The sequence below is a fragment of the Vigna unguiculata genome, chromosome 3 (genome assembly GCF_004118075.2).
Source record: "Vigna unguiculata cultivar IT97K-499-35 chromosome 3, ASM411807v1, whole genome shotgun sequence".
Classification (NCBI taxonomy): domain Eukaryota; kingdom Viridiplantae; phylum Streptophyta; class Magnoliopsida; order Fabales; family Fabaceae; genus Vigna; species Vigna unguiculata.
In genome coordinates, this window is record NC_040281.1 from 18,424,673 (window position 1) to 18,442,905 (window position 18,233).

Sequence of the window (18,233 nt, forward strand, 5' to 3'; positions counted from 1 at the left end):
AAAATTTTCATTTTTTCGATAAATTAAAAATCACGCCAAGTAGTACTCGTGAAAGTCAATAATATAACCACATATTTTTTTATTCGAAACATAAGATACAACAATCATTCTATTAAAGAGTGTGAAGTAACTGATTTCACTACTCACAAGACAATGAAGATGCTCGATGTGAAACCCCTGCACAAGTTGACATGCTCCACAAGCCTTCCGGGTTGATACATGTTAACAGCCCATTTCATATATGTTAACACCGTATTTCGTCCGAGTAAATAAATTGTATTTTAAAAAAAATAGTAAATAGAAAAATATTAATTCAAAAAAAAGAGTTAAAAATAGATGAAATGAAGTTTATAAAAGAGAATTAAAGATTTGAAAAAAAAATTAATTATTTATTAATTTGAACAAAATTAATGAAAATTGAGATTTATTGAACACAAAATCAAAATTAACCAAAATTAAGATTTTGTTGTGACTTTCACGAAAAAGGTATTTTAATTTAAGTAAAATAGAAGCCTTTTTTTTTCTATTATCACACCCTATTCTTCTTTTCTCACTACCCTTTTTCTTTGATTTTCAGAAACCCCATACCCATTACTCACTTTTCTATTCACATCCTTTTTCTCCTACTCACTCAACCTCACTAACATTCACGTTTTCTCACTGCACCCTCTCTTTTCTCTCTCACGGGGCCCACACCTCACCTAATTCACTCGCACACTAAATCCACACACCTCACTTAATTCACGCTAACACACACAAATAAACCCTCACACTACCTCACTCTTTTTATAAATGATATCGATATATATACGCGTAACAGCAGCAAAACGAAAGTCAGAAAAATAAAAAAAATGAAATGGAAAAATAAAAGCAAGATATAATGTTTAGTAAAAGGAGAAAGAGAAGAAGTGAATACGTACGCATGAGGGAACAACGAAAGAGGGAAAAGAAAAGGGAGCAGTGACGCCGCTGAACCAGAGACCCGACGGAGCTGCGACGCGAAGCGATCGGAACTGCGACGTGGACGAGCGGAGCTACGGCGTCGAAGGTGATGAAGATCAAACTCAAATAGGTCAACGTTCGATTAGGGTTTTCCGTTTGGGATTTGGGCCTCATCTCTGCTTACAATTGGATTTTCGATTTGAGTCGTTGGGGTTTTAATTTGGGCTTAAAATCTGAATGCCAACGACATATTTTTCTGTCATTTCATCCCGTTTTTTGAACTCGGTAACTCGTTCTCAAACTCACGAGTCTGGTACGAGTCAGCGAGTTAACTCCGAGTTTGACAAATAACGAGTTTATATGCGAGTTATCTCGTCAACAGTGTCATGACTCGCAGACTCGAACGGGTTTACGAGTCAACCCGCGAGTTCGATAATCTTGGTGTGTATGATTTTGGTTTTAAGTCGATTCTGTTTGGAGTTAGTATTGGAGTTTTCGGTTCATGATCAGGTTGTAATGTTTATATGAGATTCAATTGATATTCTGGATGGTTCTATTTGTTTCTCGTTTGGGTTCAGCTTGTATTGATGCTTGGCGGAGTTTTGGGTTTGTCAGGATGCTCGAATCTGCTTGAGTGAGTGATCTTCGTTTTATTTGGTTAGGAGATTGCTCGTGTGTTTGTGCTTGCAATTACTGTGATTACAGGTCTTGGTAAAGAATTATATGATTTGTGTGAATGTTTGAATATCCGGGAATTAATTATTGATGTTATTGGTGTTCAAAACATTGGTGCCTTTAGACCATTCGAATATCACATTTCCAGACCATTGCCTGAGACATGCCTTCTTACTCATTTTCAGTTTAAACTACCTACCCCTCCGTCGACCCTGCCTTACCTTACAACGAAAGGGAGGGTTTAGGGTTTTTCTGAAACAATGGACGATAAAAAGCAACAAAGTGTGCCGGTTCTACCATGGATGCGCCACCCCGTCGACGTCACTCGTTGTGAACAACTCTCCCTCCGCAGGATTCCTTTTCTGGACCGCAGGTACCTCCTCCGACAATCCATTGATTTTGATTTCACTCCAATTTTTCGAATTAATTCCACTCACAATTGTCAATTTCACCAGGTTAAAGTTGGCGCTTGAGAACATGGAGATCTCGGAGCTGTTCTCTGTTCAAGTCGCGCTATGGCAAGAAACCATTGGACCAGGTAACTTTGAGCGAGACCTTTGTATAAACTCGCCCACAGGAAGTGGAAAAACCTTGGCCTATGCTCTTCCCATCGTGCAAAAGTTGTTGCCTACTTCCACTGTCAAGTGCCTTCGTGCTTTGGTTGTGGTTCCCACCCGCGACCTTGCCTTGCAGGTTAAACAGGTTTTCGATGCTATTGCATTGCCATTGGGCCTGCGTGTGGGCTTGGCTGTTGGTCAATCTTCGGTTGCTGATGAGATTTCTAGTCTCATTTACCTACCGGGGGAAGAGGAGGGTGTAGATCCTGGGTTTTTGTCTCCGTTCTGGTTTCAAAGTAAGGTGGACATATTGGTGGCAACCCCCGGAAGGCTTGTGGACCATGTCAACTTGTCAAGGGGTTTCACATTGAAGCATCTTCATTATCTTGTGAGTAGAGAAATTAGTTACTTCACACTCTTTAATTGAATGATTGTTGTATCGCATGTTTCGCATAAAAAAGTATGTGGTTATATTATTGACTTTCACGAGTACTACTTGGCGTGATTTTTAATTTATCGGAAAAATGAATATTTTCTTGTGTGGAAATTCAACTCAATGGAAACCGTTTTGGCCCTTAACCTTTTTGCTTTTCTTCTTTTGTATGTGTGTTGACCAGTTAAATGGTGTTAGGTGGTTGATGAAGCTGATCGGTTGCTCCGGGAGGACTACCAGTCCTGGTTACCCACTGTACTTAAATCGACCCAATCTAGCAACAATGATGATGGTGGTGGTGATGGTGGTGATGATGTTTTCCAATTGGGGTTCCCTTATTCTCCCTGGAGTAGAAGAACATGGTGGGTTTAAAATTCATTTGAATCTCCCTTAAAATGTTCGTATCAATGAAAAATGGAAAACATTGTGTGTTGCCTAGTGGATAGATATAGTTGCTTAAGTGAACAACCGTTTCTCTCTCGTTGTCTAAGTTCTGATAGTGCTAGTAACTATGTTGATTTGAAGAAACTTAAAGAATATATTAAAGAAGCATGGTTTTATTCTTCTACTAGATGTAGCTGTGCTTTTTTGGTTTCTTATCCATATTAATATAGTAGCCTTCAAGTGTTTGTTGTTTTACTTAAATGATGGAACTAAAAATAGCATTTAATTGTTGGTTAACTTTTTCAAATGATGAAATTTAAAATTTGATACATGAATATAATAAGACAATGATTAAAGTTGGTCAGTCAGCTATTGTTAGCTCATAGATGTTTTGTGTATAAATATGGTTGGTTGTTCTATTCTAGATAGCTGAATGTAGACAGATGGAAATGATAGTCAACAGTGCATAGAATCTTTGACCTTTCTCTATCTCTCCTCTTCTTTCTATCCTCTTGATTCTGTAATTCCCTATTCCCCTTTCCTCACCGAGTCTTTCTGTATCTTTCACCTTTCGACCTAAATTCTATGTCAAAATATTTATAAAATAACTTAATTATGATATATGTGTAGTTTTTTAGCTATGAAGTTTTATACTTTGTATTGTTGCATTAATTGCCTTAGTCACCAACACTTTCAATTTTTAAAAAAATTATTGGAAGACTAATAGTGTAATTTGCATATTTGATTTTTAAATTCAACAATTTTACTGTGTTAATAGTCAAACTATAGTATTAAAACTTAAATTGATCTTTAGTTGTTTTTATAGTTCCTATTGTCTTTGTTATCTTTTCATTTAATAGACGAATGAATGCTCATCGTACTTTTGCTTGACTGATTTTTTTCTGTAGTAGTGGTGTTGAGAGAGGGTCCAAGCCTTACTCTAGGCTGGCAAAGGTGGTTTTGTCTGCGACATTAACTCGAGATCCAGGAAGGCTTGTTCAGCTTAATTTGCATCACCCTTTGTTCCTCAATGCTGGCAAAATGCGGTATAGGCTCCCAGAAAATTTGGAATCATTCAAAGTGGTATGACATTTCCTAGGAGTTTTTGTTTTTGTTTTTTTTTAAATTTCTAGAGGGTGTGATTGGGATCATTTTGAGTCTTTGTCACCATAAATTTGGCATGTATTACATCTAGCTAATTACTAGATTTAATTTTTCATGAATTTAAAATTTGTAGGTTATAATGAAAAAGTTCCCTTTGTACTTTTTATATTTTGACGTATTGCAGATCTGTGAAAGAAAGGTCAAACCCCTGTACTTGGTTGCCCTTTTGAAATCCCTAGGAGAAGAAAAATGCATAGTTTTTACAAGATCTGTGGACTCAACACATCGTCTATGCAAATTGCTGAATTGTTTTGGAGATCTGCAAATCGACATCAAGGAGTATTCTGGTCATCAACATCAACGTGTAAGAAGGTAAGTTTTGATTAACTCGCTCTAAACAATTAGTTGATGTTTTACACTTTGAGCTAAATGCGCTCCATGTAGACTAGACATTATGCAAAACTTGTTCTGAAAGACCTTTCCATCTTTTTGGATGAGTAGTGTGTTTACAGTTTGGACTTTAGATTAGCTCAATATGTTTGAAACAACTTATATTAAAAGGCTTACTAAAGAGTACTTTTGAAATAGTAGCGATATATCCCAAATTTATTGAAAACTATACAGGCCCAGTGTTTTGACAAAAAAATGCTACTTCTCTACAGCAAGACACTGAATGAGTTCAGAAAAGGGCAGTTTCAAGTGCTTGTATCTTCTGATGCAATGACTCGTGGAATGGATGTAGAAGGGGTAAGAAATGTTATTAATTATCACATGCCCAAATACATAAAGACTTATGTTCATCGAGCTGGCAGGACTGCAAGAGCTGGCCAGACTGGGCGTTGCTTTACATTGATGTCAAATGATGAGGTATGAAGTTCTCTTGTCTCATTCATGGTCGTTTCTTGTGCTAGATCGAGTTTTATGACATTTGAGCCATGAAAGAGGCTAAATTGCGATTTCATATTGACTACTAACTAGATTCAACAATATTGGATGATCTCTTGTTAGATGGTCTAATCTCTTGTTGAACGATTGATTATTAAATTGGATGTTTAATCTTTACTTTGTGTAGAAATAGTTAGTATATCTAGGCAATCATTATGTGTAAGTTAAGAGGTTGAGTGTTGGATAACCTCTGCACCTAGCACCTAGTTGTAGCCTTTAATGTTTTAACTTCCCTTGTATCTCCTTTATCATCTAATAAATATCAGGAACAGTAGAGGGGTCTGATTAAGCCCTCAAGCATATCTTTTTCTGTTTTAATCTCAAGTCTTTGATTATGAAAATGACAGTGATTAAGCTACACAAGATACACTCCAAGTAGATGTAGTATATCAGACAATCAACTAAATTGATTTTAAATGACCGGAGAGTAGATTCAAGGTGTATTCAACACATTCAACTTGGGTAACATGCTTAGTTGAAATAAATATATAAACGTACTTATTATGAGGACAACTTGAAGTTATTTACACAAAATATGAAATATTTATAAGAAAACTACCTATTCACACGAAATTGGCTGACAACCACATTTATTCTGGTCCACATCCTACACTCAAAATAGACAAAGGAAAACAAAAGCATCAAACTCTTGAAAGAAGTATTCATACAAATATGTGAAATCATCATCATTGATGGACTGATAAAAAAAGAAAAGGAAAAGACAAGCATATGCTGAAGGATTTAAAAAACTTTTCAATGATGTTCTTTGATGTATACTCCAATTCATACAAATAAACTCCACAAACTACTCCCTTATACTCGGGATTTAAGATGGGAGAAATTTTATCTTTTTTGTTTTCCTTTGAGAGTTTTAAGTATCACTATGTCAATGCCCTCTAGAGAAGAAGTTTTTCGCTTCTTCCCACCTTAGGTAACGGTCATGACCATGACAGGATTTACCTCCATTATTGGAACTTCCACGATAAAAATGCTAGAAGAGTAACGTGGATGGCCTGAAACTTCCATTCAGGTGTCACCCCTAGTAGAAAAAGGTGGATGTGTTCATAACATATTTTGTATTGAGTTTTATTAACTTGTTTTTATAATAACATTTATAAACAAAAGTCATATAACTCCAAAATCAATTTTAATCTACATTAACATATAAAATCAATTTTGCTTAGCTTAAACATGAGCTCAACAGTTATGCATAGTCAAGTTTTCAATATCATTGAACTCATTTTACCTTAAAGGATACAACAATATACAAATCCTTGCAACATATGATGTGTTCTCATTGTTGCATCAGGTATCGTGTGTTCTCTTCTTCATCTTCTAAGATCCTATGAGGAAAATTAGAGGGAAGATTCATTACATTGTCAGCACTAACATAAACTACTCGAAAAATATCATACTTCATTATCGTTTAAGATATGGCATCATCCACTTTCTATGGTCTGGGTGGAGAATCCATGAGTAACAAAATTGTAAGCATTGGGACTGCCACACATGAATGCATACCACACATGGTAAGCATTGGCCTTTCTTGCAAAGGCCAGAAATTATGCCACCTATTTTGGGAAAACGGGACCTAAAAATTGCTAGTGCTGCACAAGAAAGGTCATTAAGGTCCCTAGTAGTTGTCACTACTGAGTCCATGGATATTATGTTGTTGAATATAGAGAAAATATGGTTTGAGATTAATCTCCTTTGTGTAGAAAATACACATAGGGGTTGTATTTATAATAAAGAACATATGGGCTAAGCATAAAATACAGATGAAGAATAATAACAATAGAAACACAAAATAAGATATTAAAGATATCTTAACACTCCTCCTCAAGCTAGTACATATGTACCAAACTTGTTACAAATATAACTAATTCTAGTGTCCCGTAAAGACTTAGTGAAAATATCTGCTAACTGATCACTTAAGTTAACTAACTCAATCTTGATGTCTCCAGACATTATCTTTTCTCAAATGAAATGACAGTCAATCTCAATGTGTTTAGTCTTCTCATGAAAGATAGGATTAGAACTGATATGAAGAGGAACTTGATGGTGACATATAAGTGTCATTTGATTAACATCTCCAAACTGTAACTCTTTGAGCAACTACTTAAGCCAAACAAGATGGTCAATAATTACCACAGTTGGCTTGAAAACATAGAAACTTATGTCCATATCTTTGTTGTGAAAATCCATAGAGCATGTCTTCATCCTTTTTCTTATGACTCTTCCCTTCTGTCTGCACTACAAACACACTGTCTATGTTTCGTTGGAAAGAAAAATACTATTTTTCTGTCTGACATTTTGTCAAACATGAGTCGTGAAGCATAACTCACGCATGCTCAAAGCTTGGTAAATAGCAAGGTTGTTTCAGACAATTGTTCCAAATTTTGAATTTGAGCCATGAAAGAGGCTAAATTGCGACTTCATAATGATACTAAGTAGATTCAACAATTACTTTCTTTTTCCAGTAGGTTTTTTTAATCACCAAGCAACTAAGTTGATCTCTAATATAGATTAGGTTGATAGTTGAATAGCTTATGCTCGGTACTATGCTCATGATATATACATATATATTTTAATAGTTGTTCTTTTTACAAATAAATTCAACAATTTCTTTCTTTTTCTAGTAACTATTTTTACTCACTAATCAACTAAGCTGATCACTAATTTTGATTAGGTGAGTGACTTATGCTTGGTGCTATGTACATGGTGTGTGTGTATGTGTGTGTGTATATATATATATATATATATATATATATATATATATATATATATATATATGTATGTATGTATGTATATGTTGTTTTTCTCAAAGATGCAGAATTACATTCCTGAGAATTGAATTTTTAACCTAGTTCAATTGCATGGTGCGTTTCAAGTAGCCAAACTCACTTAGTGGATTAGGACTGTTGTTATCATTGGATGCTTCATTGATGTTTTCTTTCTGTTGTGTTGTTTGTTTCTTGTAAATGAATTAAGAAAGATATCTTGGCTGGTTGGCTCTTTGTATCTTCACTATCTTTTTGGATTTCTTTTAACAAAAAGATTGAACTTAATTTGTGTTGTCTTGAATTATCAAAAGGATACAAGCACTTGCTAATTTGGCTTGAATAAATAATTATCATTCTTTAGTTCAGTTTATGTTGATACTCTTTCATTTCATCCCAATGACTCACTAATATAATTTCTCATTATTAGAGTCTGAATATTGTTTTTCTTAAATCATTCTTGTCAACACTTGTCCTATTCCAGGTTGGACGGTTTAAGAAGTTGATGAAAAAGGCTGAGGCTAGTGCATGTCTTGAGCATACTGTTCCATCCCATTTGATTGAAGAACTTCATAGTACCTACCAATCAGGTAAATATTTTAAAATTCCACTTTTGGTGTGTAATGCACAAACACCTTTCTCTCAACCATGTAATGCACAAGCACCTTTCTCAACCATTGCCATGGGTGGATAGACTGGACATCATTTCAATAGGCCATTGACATTGTTGTAGCTTCATGTGCTATGACAAATATGCATACATGGGATAAAGGGACAAAAAGCCAGGCACAGTATTGGTGAAAGCTTCTATTTTTAATTGAGTCACCATTGCAATAAAAAAGAAAGATATACAGCCTAGATTTATTGCAGCTCATCAAAAGGATAAGAGGGGAATCTAGGAGACAAAAATGACAGTCTAATGCAGCTCACTAAAAACATAACAAAAGAAATTCCTAGACTATTTTGGAAACTTGGATTTGATCTTGGGCCCATTGATCGTCTATGGGCTGATTTTATAACTTGGGCTTTTTTCTTATACCCCTTACAAGGTAGAGATAAGAAGTTATCAGCCAGCTCTAGCTTGGATAAATTTGATATAAAAGGTTTAGCTTTAGAAATGGGGTTTTGAATAGAGCTCAAAATCTACTTAGAAGTTTTTTGCAATAAGGGCTATTAGATATTGTAGGGGGTCCTCAAACAGTTTTTCAAACAAGCTTACAAAGACTTTCTTAAACATCTTAAAGATGACAGAGTTGAAAACCCGTGTAATAGAAAGAGTCAACAAAACGTTTTGGTTCTCCACAAACTTGGACTACATTTAGTTTTCCTTTGCCAACTTCAAGGTGTTCCACTCTTGACTTACAATTAGTACACTAAGACAAACATTAATACTCTTTAGATTTAGAGCAGAGCTTTCATTATCTTACAACGAGAAACTCCTAACTTACAATGAGTGCACCAAGCCACTATTGACTTACAATGAGTACACCATGCCGATCTAACTATCATCTAATCTATGCTTAAGATTCAACACCGAGTACGCAATGCCCCTTCAAGCAGAGTACACAACCTCTCTAGATTATGTAACAAAATTTGTTTTGAATACAAGGTTAACTCTTAACAAAGGATGTAAAATGATAACTCTCCTTGCTTTTAGAGTCTAAACTTCACAACTGTGAAGGATTTACAAAGAACACTCTCACTCTAGAAGATGAACCTTTACAAAAGCACTTGAAAGCTATAAATATGAATCACGTAAGGCATGTATAGATTGTTTCACATTTGTTTTCCATAATGTTTAACAACTTCAACAACACTCAAAGTTCTCAACAACTTTGATTTCCATTGGGTTTCTTCTATTTATTAGCATCACAAAAAGAACTATTGGCACTAAGTGCTTTTTCTTTGTCCTTTATATCAAAGTCTTCTCTAAATGTACATGACTTTACGTTGACAACTTTTATTGTTGAACGTTTTGTTTGGTGAGGGACAACCTTTTTCTTTGTTGCTATTTCTGCTATACTCTCAACACCAAAATGAGTATGCAAGTTCAGGTTAGGGTGTGCATGAGTCAAAATCTTCTTTGGAGAGTGAGACTTTTGTCTTGGGATAAGACAATCATGCATGCAGAATGTGTCTAAAAAGTTTATGTTTGAATGTCATCTTATTAAGTTAGAAGCGTCTTGGTCTTGTAGCTTGCATACAACGCACCTTGGAACTCATTTGATTCTAATAGTTTGCGTCTAGCACATTTGGAGACTCGTCTAATCTTGATAGCCTTCTAGCACATCTTGAGACTCGTCTGACTTAATAGCTTGTGTCTAGCATTTCTTTAGATTTCGTCCAGAGCTTTTGTTGGACTTCCTTTAGCCATATTGTGTTATGGATTTTAATCTTTTGTTTTACACTAGCAAACTTCATTAAATAACAAAAAATTGGTATTATTTGTTCTCTTAAAAAATTATTGGTAGCTTTAGGTAAGATTCTCATGTATGAACTTTGTCTTATTAGCAGTGAATCGTCCTTTTCTTGGCAAAATGTTTAGGTGGGAGACCTTTAGAGAAAATGTATGCTAATTTGTTAGAGGATGAGATTGGGAGCACATGCATTAATCCTTATTGAGTCTTCTGCCGAAATATATGACAATCAATGTTTAGATATTTAGTTCGTTCATAAATGGTAACTATGTGAAAAGTGCTTTGATTGTTACAATATAGAACACTGGATGAGAAGAAGTGATAAGAAGATTTTGAGAAGTCGTAATATTGATATGGGATAACAGAAAATATATACAGCCCCAAAATGTTGGGAAAGAATCGAAAGCCATGATGGGTTATGGAAAAGTATTGTGGACAAAAGAAAATACAATATATATAAGATCATTAAAAATTTAAAAATAAAATCGAGGGAAAATACCACCAACATATAAGAAACGTTTTAAAATTTCTAAGTGACCCAATAGGACTGGTTTTTTTGTGTCTGTGTAGTCTTCATGATAAAAAAATACCATAGGTTATTGTATTTTAAATTGTTAATTGATTTCCCTACTATTAATCTTCTGAGATGATTTTTGATACCCAGAAAAGGAATGAATATATAATATTACACTTGTCCTATGATATGATTTCTAAAATATGATAATTTTATTGCGCATGGACCTGGACTAGCTTAATGCATGATTTCTTTTATCTTTTTGCTATTTAAAAGTTACTTGGATGTCAGTGTCACGATTCCATCATGGTCAGCTCCGCAGCTATTTCTTACACTTCCATATAGTTCTTCCTGTACCTCAAAAATTCTCAATTTGTCCTTTTTTTTAGATAGTGTAGTCCGAAAATAAAAAAATAACTCATAGATTATACAATTTAGAACATTTTTTCTTTGAAAAGAATTCTAGATTACATAATTGAAAAGACAAAAATGATTTTTGGATTAATCTAAATGTCATTTTTGTCATTCGAATTACACAAACTAGAAAGGAAAAAATGGAAAATTTATTTCAATGGGTGTGCATAAAGAAACATATGGAGGTGCAGAAAGAAACTGTTTTATGTGTAGCAACACAGGACTTGGGTGAACCCAAACACTTCTTAATAACTTTTCTTTACGCTATTTTTTATTTACAATACATTTTTCACTTAAATGTGTTGGATGTAGATTACAAATTCTGGTTTAACTTAATTAGATGTCAAACTAGACATGCACTAAGTCTCTTACATGTTCCATTGTTGGCAGCACTATCAAAATTGAAGGAGATAATATTGGAGAGTCGCATGAAGCCCAAGAAGCCCAAGGCATAGATCAGAATGAGAGAAAAGTATTTTACGGGATGACTGCCAATGATTTATATAGATAGTAAAGCTAATTTATTTCACTACTTTACTAGAATTAATATATTTTAGGATTCATGTAGAATGATATTTATTATTGTTTTATTTATTATAACCTTACTATTTTCATTTAAATTTAAAATAATAATAATAATAATAATAATAATAGTAAGAAGACACATTTTTTTGCTAAAGGAAAGAAGAAATTTACACAATAATTTATACCGGTTTGGGTATGCGTATAGTCAACCCTTCATCGAGTCCTCTGTACAAAACAAACAAAGGATGAAAATTACAAAGTAAAAAAGTTGGAACAGTCACCTAGAAAGAGTACAAGGACAGGATGTTCACAGTCAGCTCTTTTCACAAGTGAACTTAATCCCGTGTTATGCTTTCCACTCGGTAGTAGTGTGTTGTGTTTCTTCTCTTTCTCAAATTAGGTTATTTAAGTTTTACTTCAGTTTTTTTTAAAAAAAGTTCTTCAATTAATTCAAAAATAAAATTAAATAAATTTGAAAATTAATTTTTATTCTCTATAGAAAAGATGATTGGTAGAAGAAGATATGGTTTAATCTTAATTGATTAAGTGCGTGAAAAAAATGATTTCCCGTGTGATTTGATTAATAATTCCTTTTATGCTTTCCGTTTATCCAAAATAACTTGATACCTTAAATGTTTTATATCTTTATTTTGAGTTTTTTTTAATCTTGTAGTATGTTTGTTTCGGTATCCATCAAAATTTTTAACTTCAAAGGGGTAGTGATGATTAAACATATTAAATAAAAAAAAATTAGTAGAATAATATCACACCTAGATTTTTTGATAAAGACATTCCATTTATAGAGTTCTAACCAAATGTATCACGTGAATATTTTTAATATTAGTTAAACTATACAAAAATATAAATTAAAAGTACTTAGTTTGATGGTAATGTATTACTTCACGGATAAAAAAATGTTATAATATACAAACTTACAAACATTTTAAAAAATTAATTCTGAAAAAATATAGTTTATATACCTGACAAAGAAATTAAATTTGTATTGGCGAAACCATAATTTATTCAATTTAGTAAAACTAATTTTTATTAAGTCGGAAGTGAACAGAGTTAATAAACAGAAGTGCATAAATGAATGTGGCATTTAATCAGCTAAATTGAATGAACATCCAATGCATAAGGTAAACATCTACAGTGAAATATTCAACTATGTGCAGTAGTCCTCAAATTGTGATGTAACAAATATGAGATAGTGAAACCTATACACTCTGACTCAATTTATTCTAAAAAAATATAAATCCCATCCTTATTCCTCAAATAATTTGACTATTAAATCACGCATCTAAGTTTAACAATACAGGCTGCAAAAGAAAGATAAGCCATCAAGATTATGTACCAGTAGTTATGTTGCTATATTGAGGCAAGTAGAATTTAAGGACGACCCTTCTTAAGAGACAAGAAGTGGGCAGCAAAAGAATCGTAATCGGGTAACTTTGGATGAACGTGCCCAACCTTCGGATTAGAAGCATCTCCATTTGAATCATCTTGGTCCTCTTTATTATCTTGTATCATTGTTTTACGAGAACTGGCAGGTTGTAACTTTGCAGGCGATTTCGAAACTTCCCCATGCAAGGATCTTTTCGGTTCTGAAACTGGCTCAGTTGCTTTGCTTTTGGCTGATGTAGGCTTCGATCCTGTCCAATTTTCAGAGCTTCTCGTCATGGATGAAGCATTTTGATCAGTATTCTCATAAGAAGTTCTTGAAGATTTCCATCCAAGTGTTGCAGCAGGAGGCACAGATGCCTTGGATAAAGGAGCATCCCTTGAACTTAAACCTGTGCTGGCTTTAGGAGAAGTTGATGTCCTCCGAGACATTCCACTGACAGGACGGGCAAAACCAGGTGAATTTTCTTTAGGAAGTTCATCTTCAAAAACACTATTATCAGAATCAAAGTATGTAACAGAGACCCTTGAGCTTGATTTATTTTTTGCTTCACTTTGCTCTTTCTGAATGCGAGGTTTAGTAGTAGTAGCGGGAGTCTCCTGTGAATTTGCAACTACGCGATAACTATCAGGATCAGAAGATATGTTGTGCACTTCCGAGGACGCATTCTTGTGTCCTCTGCTCAGTTCCCTCGTGTACTTGTCCTGAACAGGAGTATCAAAACCGATTGAAGCACTCCCAGTAAGCAAAGATCTTTCATTTCGGATTGAAGTGTTCCCCAATGACGATGAAACACCATCCAACGTATTATTAATATAAGGTGGCCGCTTGAAACCTTTATTGCGAAGACCACCCGTCAAGGTACCAAAGCCAAATTCCTCGCCCCTTTCTGTGTGAAATTCCTCCATAGTTTCAGTACCATTATTTGTCTCATGATCCAAACCCGATGTAGAGCTTCTTTCCTTTGTAGATGGCAGACTGGCTGAAAAGTCATCATAGCCCAAATTCTTTTCTGACACAGTAGTGGTGTCTACCCTTGTTTCAAAATGCTCTTCGATGGTATCTGAACCAACTGAAGGTGACAACCAAGACTTTCTGTCATTGCCCATATTTTTATCATTTCTTGATGAGGACCCTAGATTCCCATGGCTTGCAACTGCATTAAGGGAAGAATTTCCATAATCAGAGAGCCCAGAAGCCTTAGACTCGACCAAACCGACATCGCTATCTGAACCTGGGTCATCTGAATCATCAAAAGTGACGGGCAACAAGTCTTCTTTTTCAGAAGAAACTGCAGATGTCAATCTTTCAGGAACCTCATTAAAATGTGACTGTGTACTAAAACTAGTCACTTTTTCATCGATGTTTTGTTCATGCCTCCAAGAATCAACTTGTGATCTGCTACTAGGGGATGAGAGAAACAAACTAGATCCTTCCCTATTGTACTTCTTATCAACATCAAACTTATAGTCATCATCATCCTCTGGTTCAGAATCATCGAACAGAACAGAGGTATCATTATAAGAACTTGTTCCTGTAAAGTTTCTCTGAGTGTTTGCTTCATCATCAACAAAAAGGTCTTCCACAGCTTTGTTCCCAGTCTTCCAGCCATTCAAGTCCAAATTATCACTGTGATCATCACTGGGAGTAACGAGATGAGAAGCGGAAGCCTTTCTAGATGGTTTATTTGTCCTTGCATCTCCAAAGTGATAATTATTTTCAGTATTCAAATCACTGTCATCATATAGGTCAGCCACAAAATCTTCTTCATTTCTACCTGGTTGCATTCTTAAACTCGTTTCATGTAAGACACTATTCTTTTGCTCAAATGAGTTCCTATGATGATATATATCAGCCATTTGAGAACCATCTGTAAAAGGTTTATCGTTACCAAAAGCACCACCAGACATTAATGAAGCTGACTGGGAATGTTTTACCACATTCTCGTTACTGGTCCTGAAATATTCGCTGTGTCCTCCTACCATATCATCTTGTTCTCTAGTAGAAATCTGTTCATTGTGTGTCTCAGAACTGCTTCTATGGAAGCTACCATGAACAGAACTTGTAGAAATATTTTTGTCATCATGAAAAGCGTATCCTTGGGGTCTTTCATCTCTCAACCCGTTGCCAGAAGAACTATGCGATCCACCTGAATACTGCCTTGCCATGTTTTCACGGTTTGAAAGTTCAGCAGCTGCCCTTGCAGCCATGCTAGCACGTTCAGCAGATTCTGCAGCTGCTTGAGCAGCAGAGGCAGCATCCTTGAATTCCATGTTCCAATTATGCCTACTCATAGGAAAAGCACTCCTGTTGTCAGAGTATGAATCTACAAAATCAGTTTCTTGACTTCCAGTTCCTGCAAGAAAGAATCCCAAATATTCAAGTACCAGACAAAACAAAAGCCCAGAAAACAAGGTGTAAGCATCATTTTCACAAAAAAATACCTGAAGATCTGATTTCTTGATCAGAAACACGTGATGTTGTCGACTGATCCTTCCTAGCAGCAGCACTTGCAGTCTGCTCATATGAATTTGTAGATACATGACCCATTGGTTTAACTTGTGAGGAAGCACGTACATTGGAAGGACCCATTTCATCATGGACAGGTGGAACGTGGATTTGAGAAAGTTCAGCATAAGCAGCCTTCTCAGAAGTACTTGGCCCAACCTTAATATACATATACACATATAAATCAAACTAAATAATCCAACAAACGTTTTATATCAAAATAAATCAAAAACAAAAAACAATGAGTAGTGCCTACCAACAAGTCTTGAGAAGACTTTACATCATTTTCTTCAAATGACTTGGGGTCCCATTTGATATTATGCTCCTCAGCAATTGCGGCCAATATTTTCATCTTGGTTGGACCATCAGGTGCTTTGGCAGACAATTTCTCAACCAACTGAAAAGACAGAATTAAATTAGGAATAAGCTTTAAAATGATCTTATCTCATCCAACTTAAAATGATCTTATCTCATCCAACTTCAAGCAGGTAGAAATACTTACCATGCGACTTACACCACAGTCAGGGCGTAGTTCTACAGCTGCAGAGACAAATTCTTTTCCGTACTTGGACGTTAATTGCTTCTTCACATCTACGAGCTCTGGTATGTCTGAACATCTTGGAGATGCAAATATTAAACTTGAAACCGCTTCCTTCAAGTCAATGGGGCAGGTTCTGAAAAGTTTAAAAATGATAATAACATCAATGCAATGAGAGTGCTCAATCATAATGAACAAACTTATATTTTCAGAATCCGAAAACCGCACGCAATAATGGCTTCAGATACCCACATTAATGTCAAAGCAATAGACATAAAGACATATATGTGGGCATTCAAACGTTTACATGAATGACTGATATAAGACATGATTTTAACAGCAAAAACACCGCAAATTGTGTAAGTCATGCCTAAAGTCATTGGTAATGAAGCTAACATGTGGCACTGGCATGTTACATAATTAGTTGAGGACGATTCTCCACTGAGGGGCTTTGCTACTGTATCTGTACCAAATGCATTGTTCATTTTCATCCATACTACCTCACAGCATAAAGATAAAAAAAAAGGAAAAAGACACTCATTGATCAAACCTATATCTAGATATAAATGCTACAGTTTTCATCCGAAATCATACTTACCATGACAGAAATAGTGACATGTTATTCTAAACCCAAGGGTCCTTTCCCTTTATTTAGCTAATTTTATTCTGCCAGATCTATGAAAGTCTGACATGAACTCAACTAACAAATACCATATTCTCTATAATTAAGCTCTCTAAGTTACAAGTATAAAAGAAATAGTTTTTCCTAACGTGATCGCACCTACGGTTGAAAAACCATAACAAAATAATAACATGAAAAATACTCAGTAGTATTGCCTAAATCACGTAACATAACTTCAGTGCAGTTAAATCTACAAAAGGGAAGAGGAAAAGTTTGTGTCCCCTCCACCTATATCAGCACACACAAACTGTTCAGCAAAGTGAAATCAATAAAGTAACCAAAGTGAAAATGTGCTAAAAAGAAACTGATAATTTAGCTATGTTAAAATACTTTTGCGATTCGATCATGGGCAAACGTGCAGCGATAAGTTCACAGTATATCTCAACGAGATCATAAGCTGCCATCGTCTTCTCCTCCCTGACGACATGTTCAACCTAAACACAAGCCAGACGAAAAGTCAACACAATCAGAATCCCCAAAAATGAAAGCAATCAAAAACCTCAATCGTGACATCAAACAGAAAACAGAGGGAAAAAAACAACATAAACTCGATGAAAAAGGAAAAAGGCGTTATGCTGTTATCCTCACCCGAATTCTAGCAGTTCGGTCCTGACCAGACTCGAGCAATTGAGCCAACTCTCTCTTGAGTTGCCTCACCTGTGTTTCTCTCTTATTCTTCAAAAGCTTTATGCGTGAAACGGCGAGCTTCAATTGCGTTTTGCTGCAGGTTCAATTCAACAAAATCATCTATGGCTCTCACTCTCTTCAATCAAAACAATACTTATTGAAATCACAATCGATCAAAGACGTACCACTTTGCGGGCTTGAAGCTTCGATGCAACATAATTTGCGCAAGAAAGTGAAAAATGAAAGATTCTTCTGTTTGTTTATTAGTGAAAGATTAACAGTGATGAGGTTTGGTTTGGCGGTGGAAAGAAAATAAGAAGTAATTGAGCAGAAGAGGAAGAAGAAGGGAAAAGGATCTTGCAGGCGAAGAACGAGGGAAAACGAGTGAAAATTTTATTGCAATTGAACTTTCGTCGAAACCTGACAAACGAATACGAGGGGAAGAAACCTACTTTCTACGCCATAGGGAGGGAATGAATAATTACCTACGGGAAGCCGCATCCAAATCAATAATGGACCTCAATTCTTTTTTTTTTTTGTTTTCTTCAAGTACTTTTATTTTTTTTACGGAAAATACTCAAAAGTTTTTTTTTTTATCTTTCTAAGATGCAAAATATATTTATTTTTTATTTTAGTGACTACGATTTATTGATACAATATTAAAATTTATTCAGCCATGACTATTATTTATATTTTTAAGATAATTACAATAAAAAGGAATAAACTTATTCTAACAGTATTAAATTATTTTACATGAATAATATATATATTTTATTTTAAGAAATA

At 34.9% G+C, this 18,233-nt stretch overlaps 2 protein-coding genes across 4 annotated transcripts; one reads left to right on the forward strand and one right to left on the reverse strand.

Moving 5' to 3' along the window:
- The first annotated feature begins 808 nt into the window (after positions 1-808).
- On the forward strand, positions 809-11,785 carry LOC114177843 (DEAD-box ATP-dependent RNA helicase 1). 3 transcript variants are annotated; one of them, XM_028063420.1, is made up of 9 exons: positions 809-1,048; positions 1,803-1,990; positions 2,073-2,562; positions 2,806-2,969; positions 3,903-4,074; positions 4,280-4,467; positions 4,758-4,962; positions 8,305-8,410; positions 11,556-11,785. In XM_028063420.1, exons 2-9 carry the CDS (start codon positions 1,878-1,880, stop codon positions 11,618-11,620), a joined length of 1,503 nt encoding a protein of 500 aa, XP_027919221.1. In that variant the 5' UTR covers positions 809-1,048; positions 1,803-1,877; the 3' UTR covers positions 11,621-11,785. The 3 variants fall into 3 exon arrangements, with proteins under 3 accessions (XP_027919221.1, XP_027919220.1, XP_027919219.1); XM_028063419.1 differs by having other exon boundaries at positions 813-1,072; positions 3,900-4,074; XM_028063418.1 differs by having other exon boundaries at positions 814-1,048; positions 3,900-4,074.
- A 988-nt stretch (positions 11,786-12,773) lies between these two features.
- LOC114175941 lies at positions 12,774-17,912 on the reverse strand. The gene is made up of 7 exons (XM_028060796.1): positions 17,633-17,912; positions 17,409-17,541; positions 17,151-17,254; positions 16,103-16,274; positions 15,857-15,997; positions 15,537-15,759; positions 12,774-15,448 (listed from the first exon to the last, which is right to left on the reverse strand). Exons 1-7 carry the CDS (start codon positions 17,662-17,664, stop codon positions 13,080-13,082), a joined length of 3,174 nt encoding a protein of 1,057 aa, XP_027916597.1. The 5' UTR covers positions 17,665-17,912; the 3' UTR covers positions 12,774-13,079.
- Between the last annotated feature and the right edge of the window lie 321 nt (positions 17,913-18,233).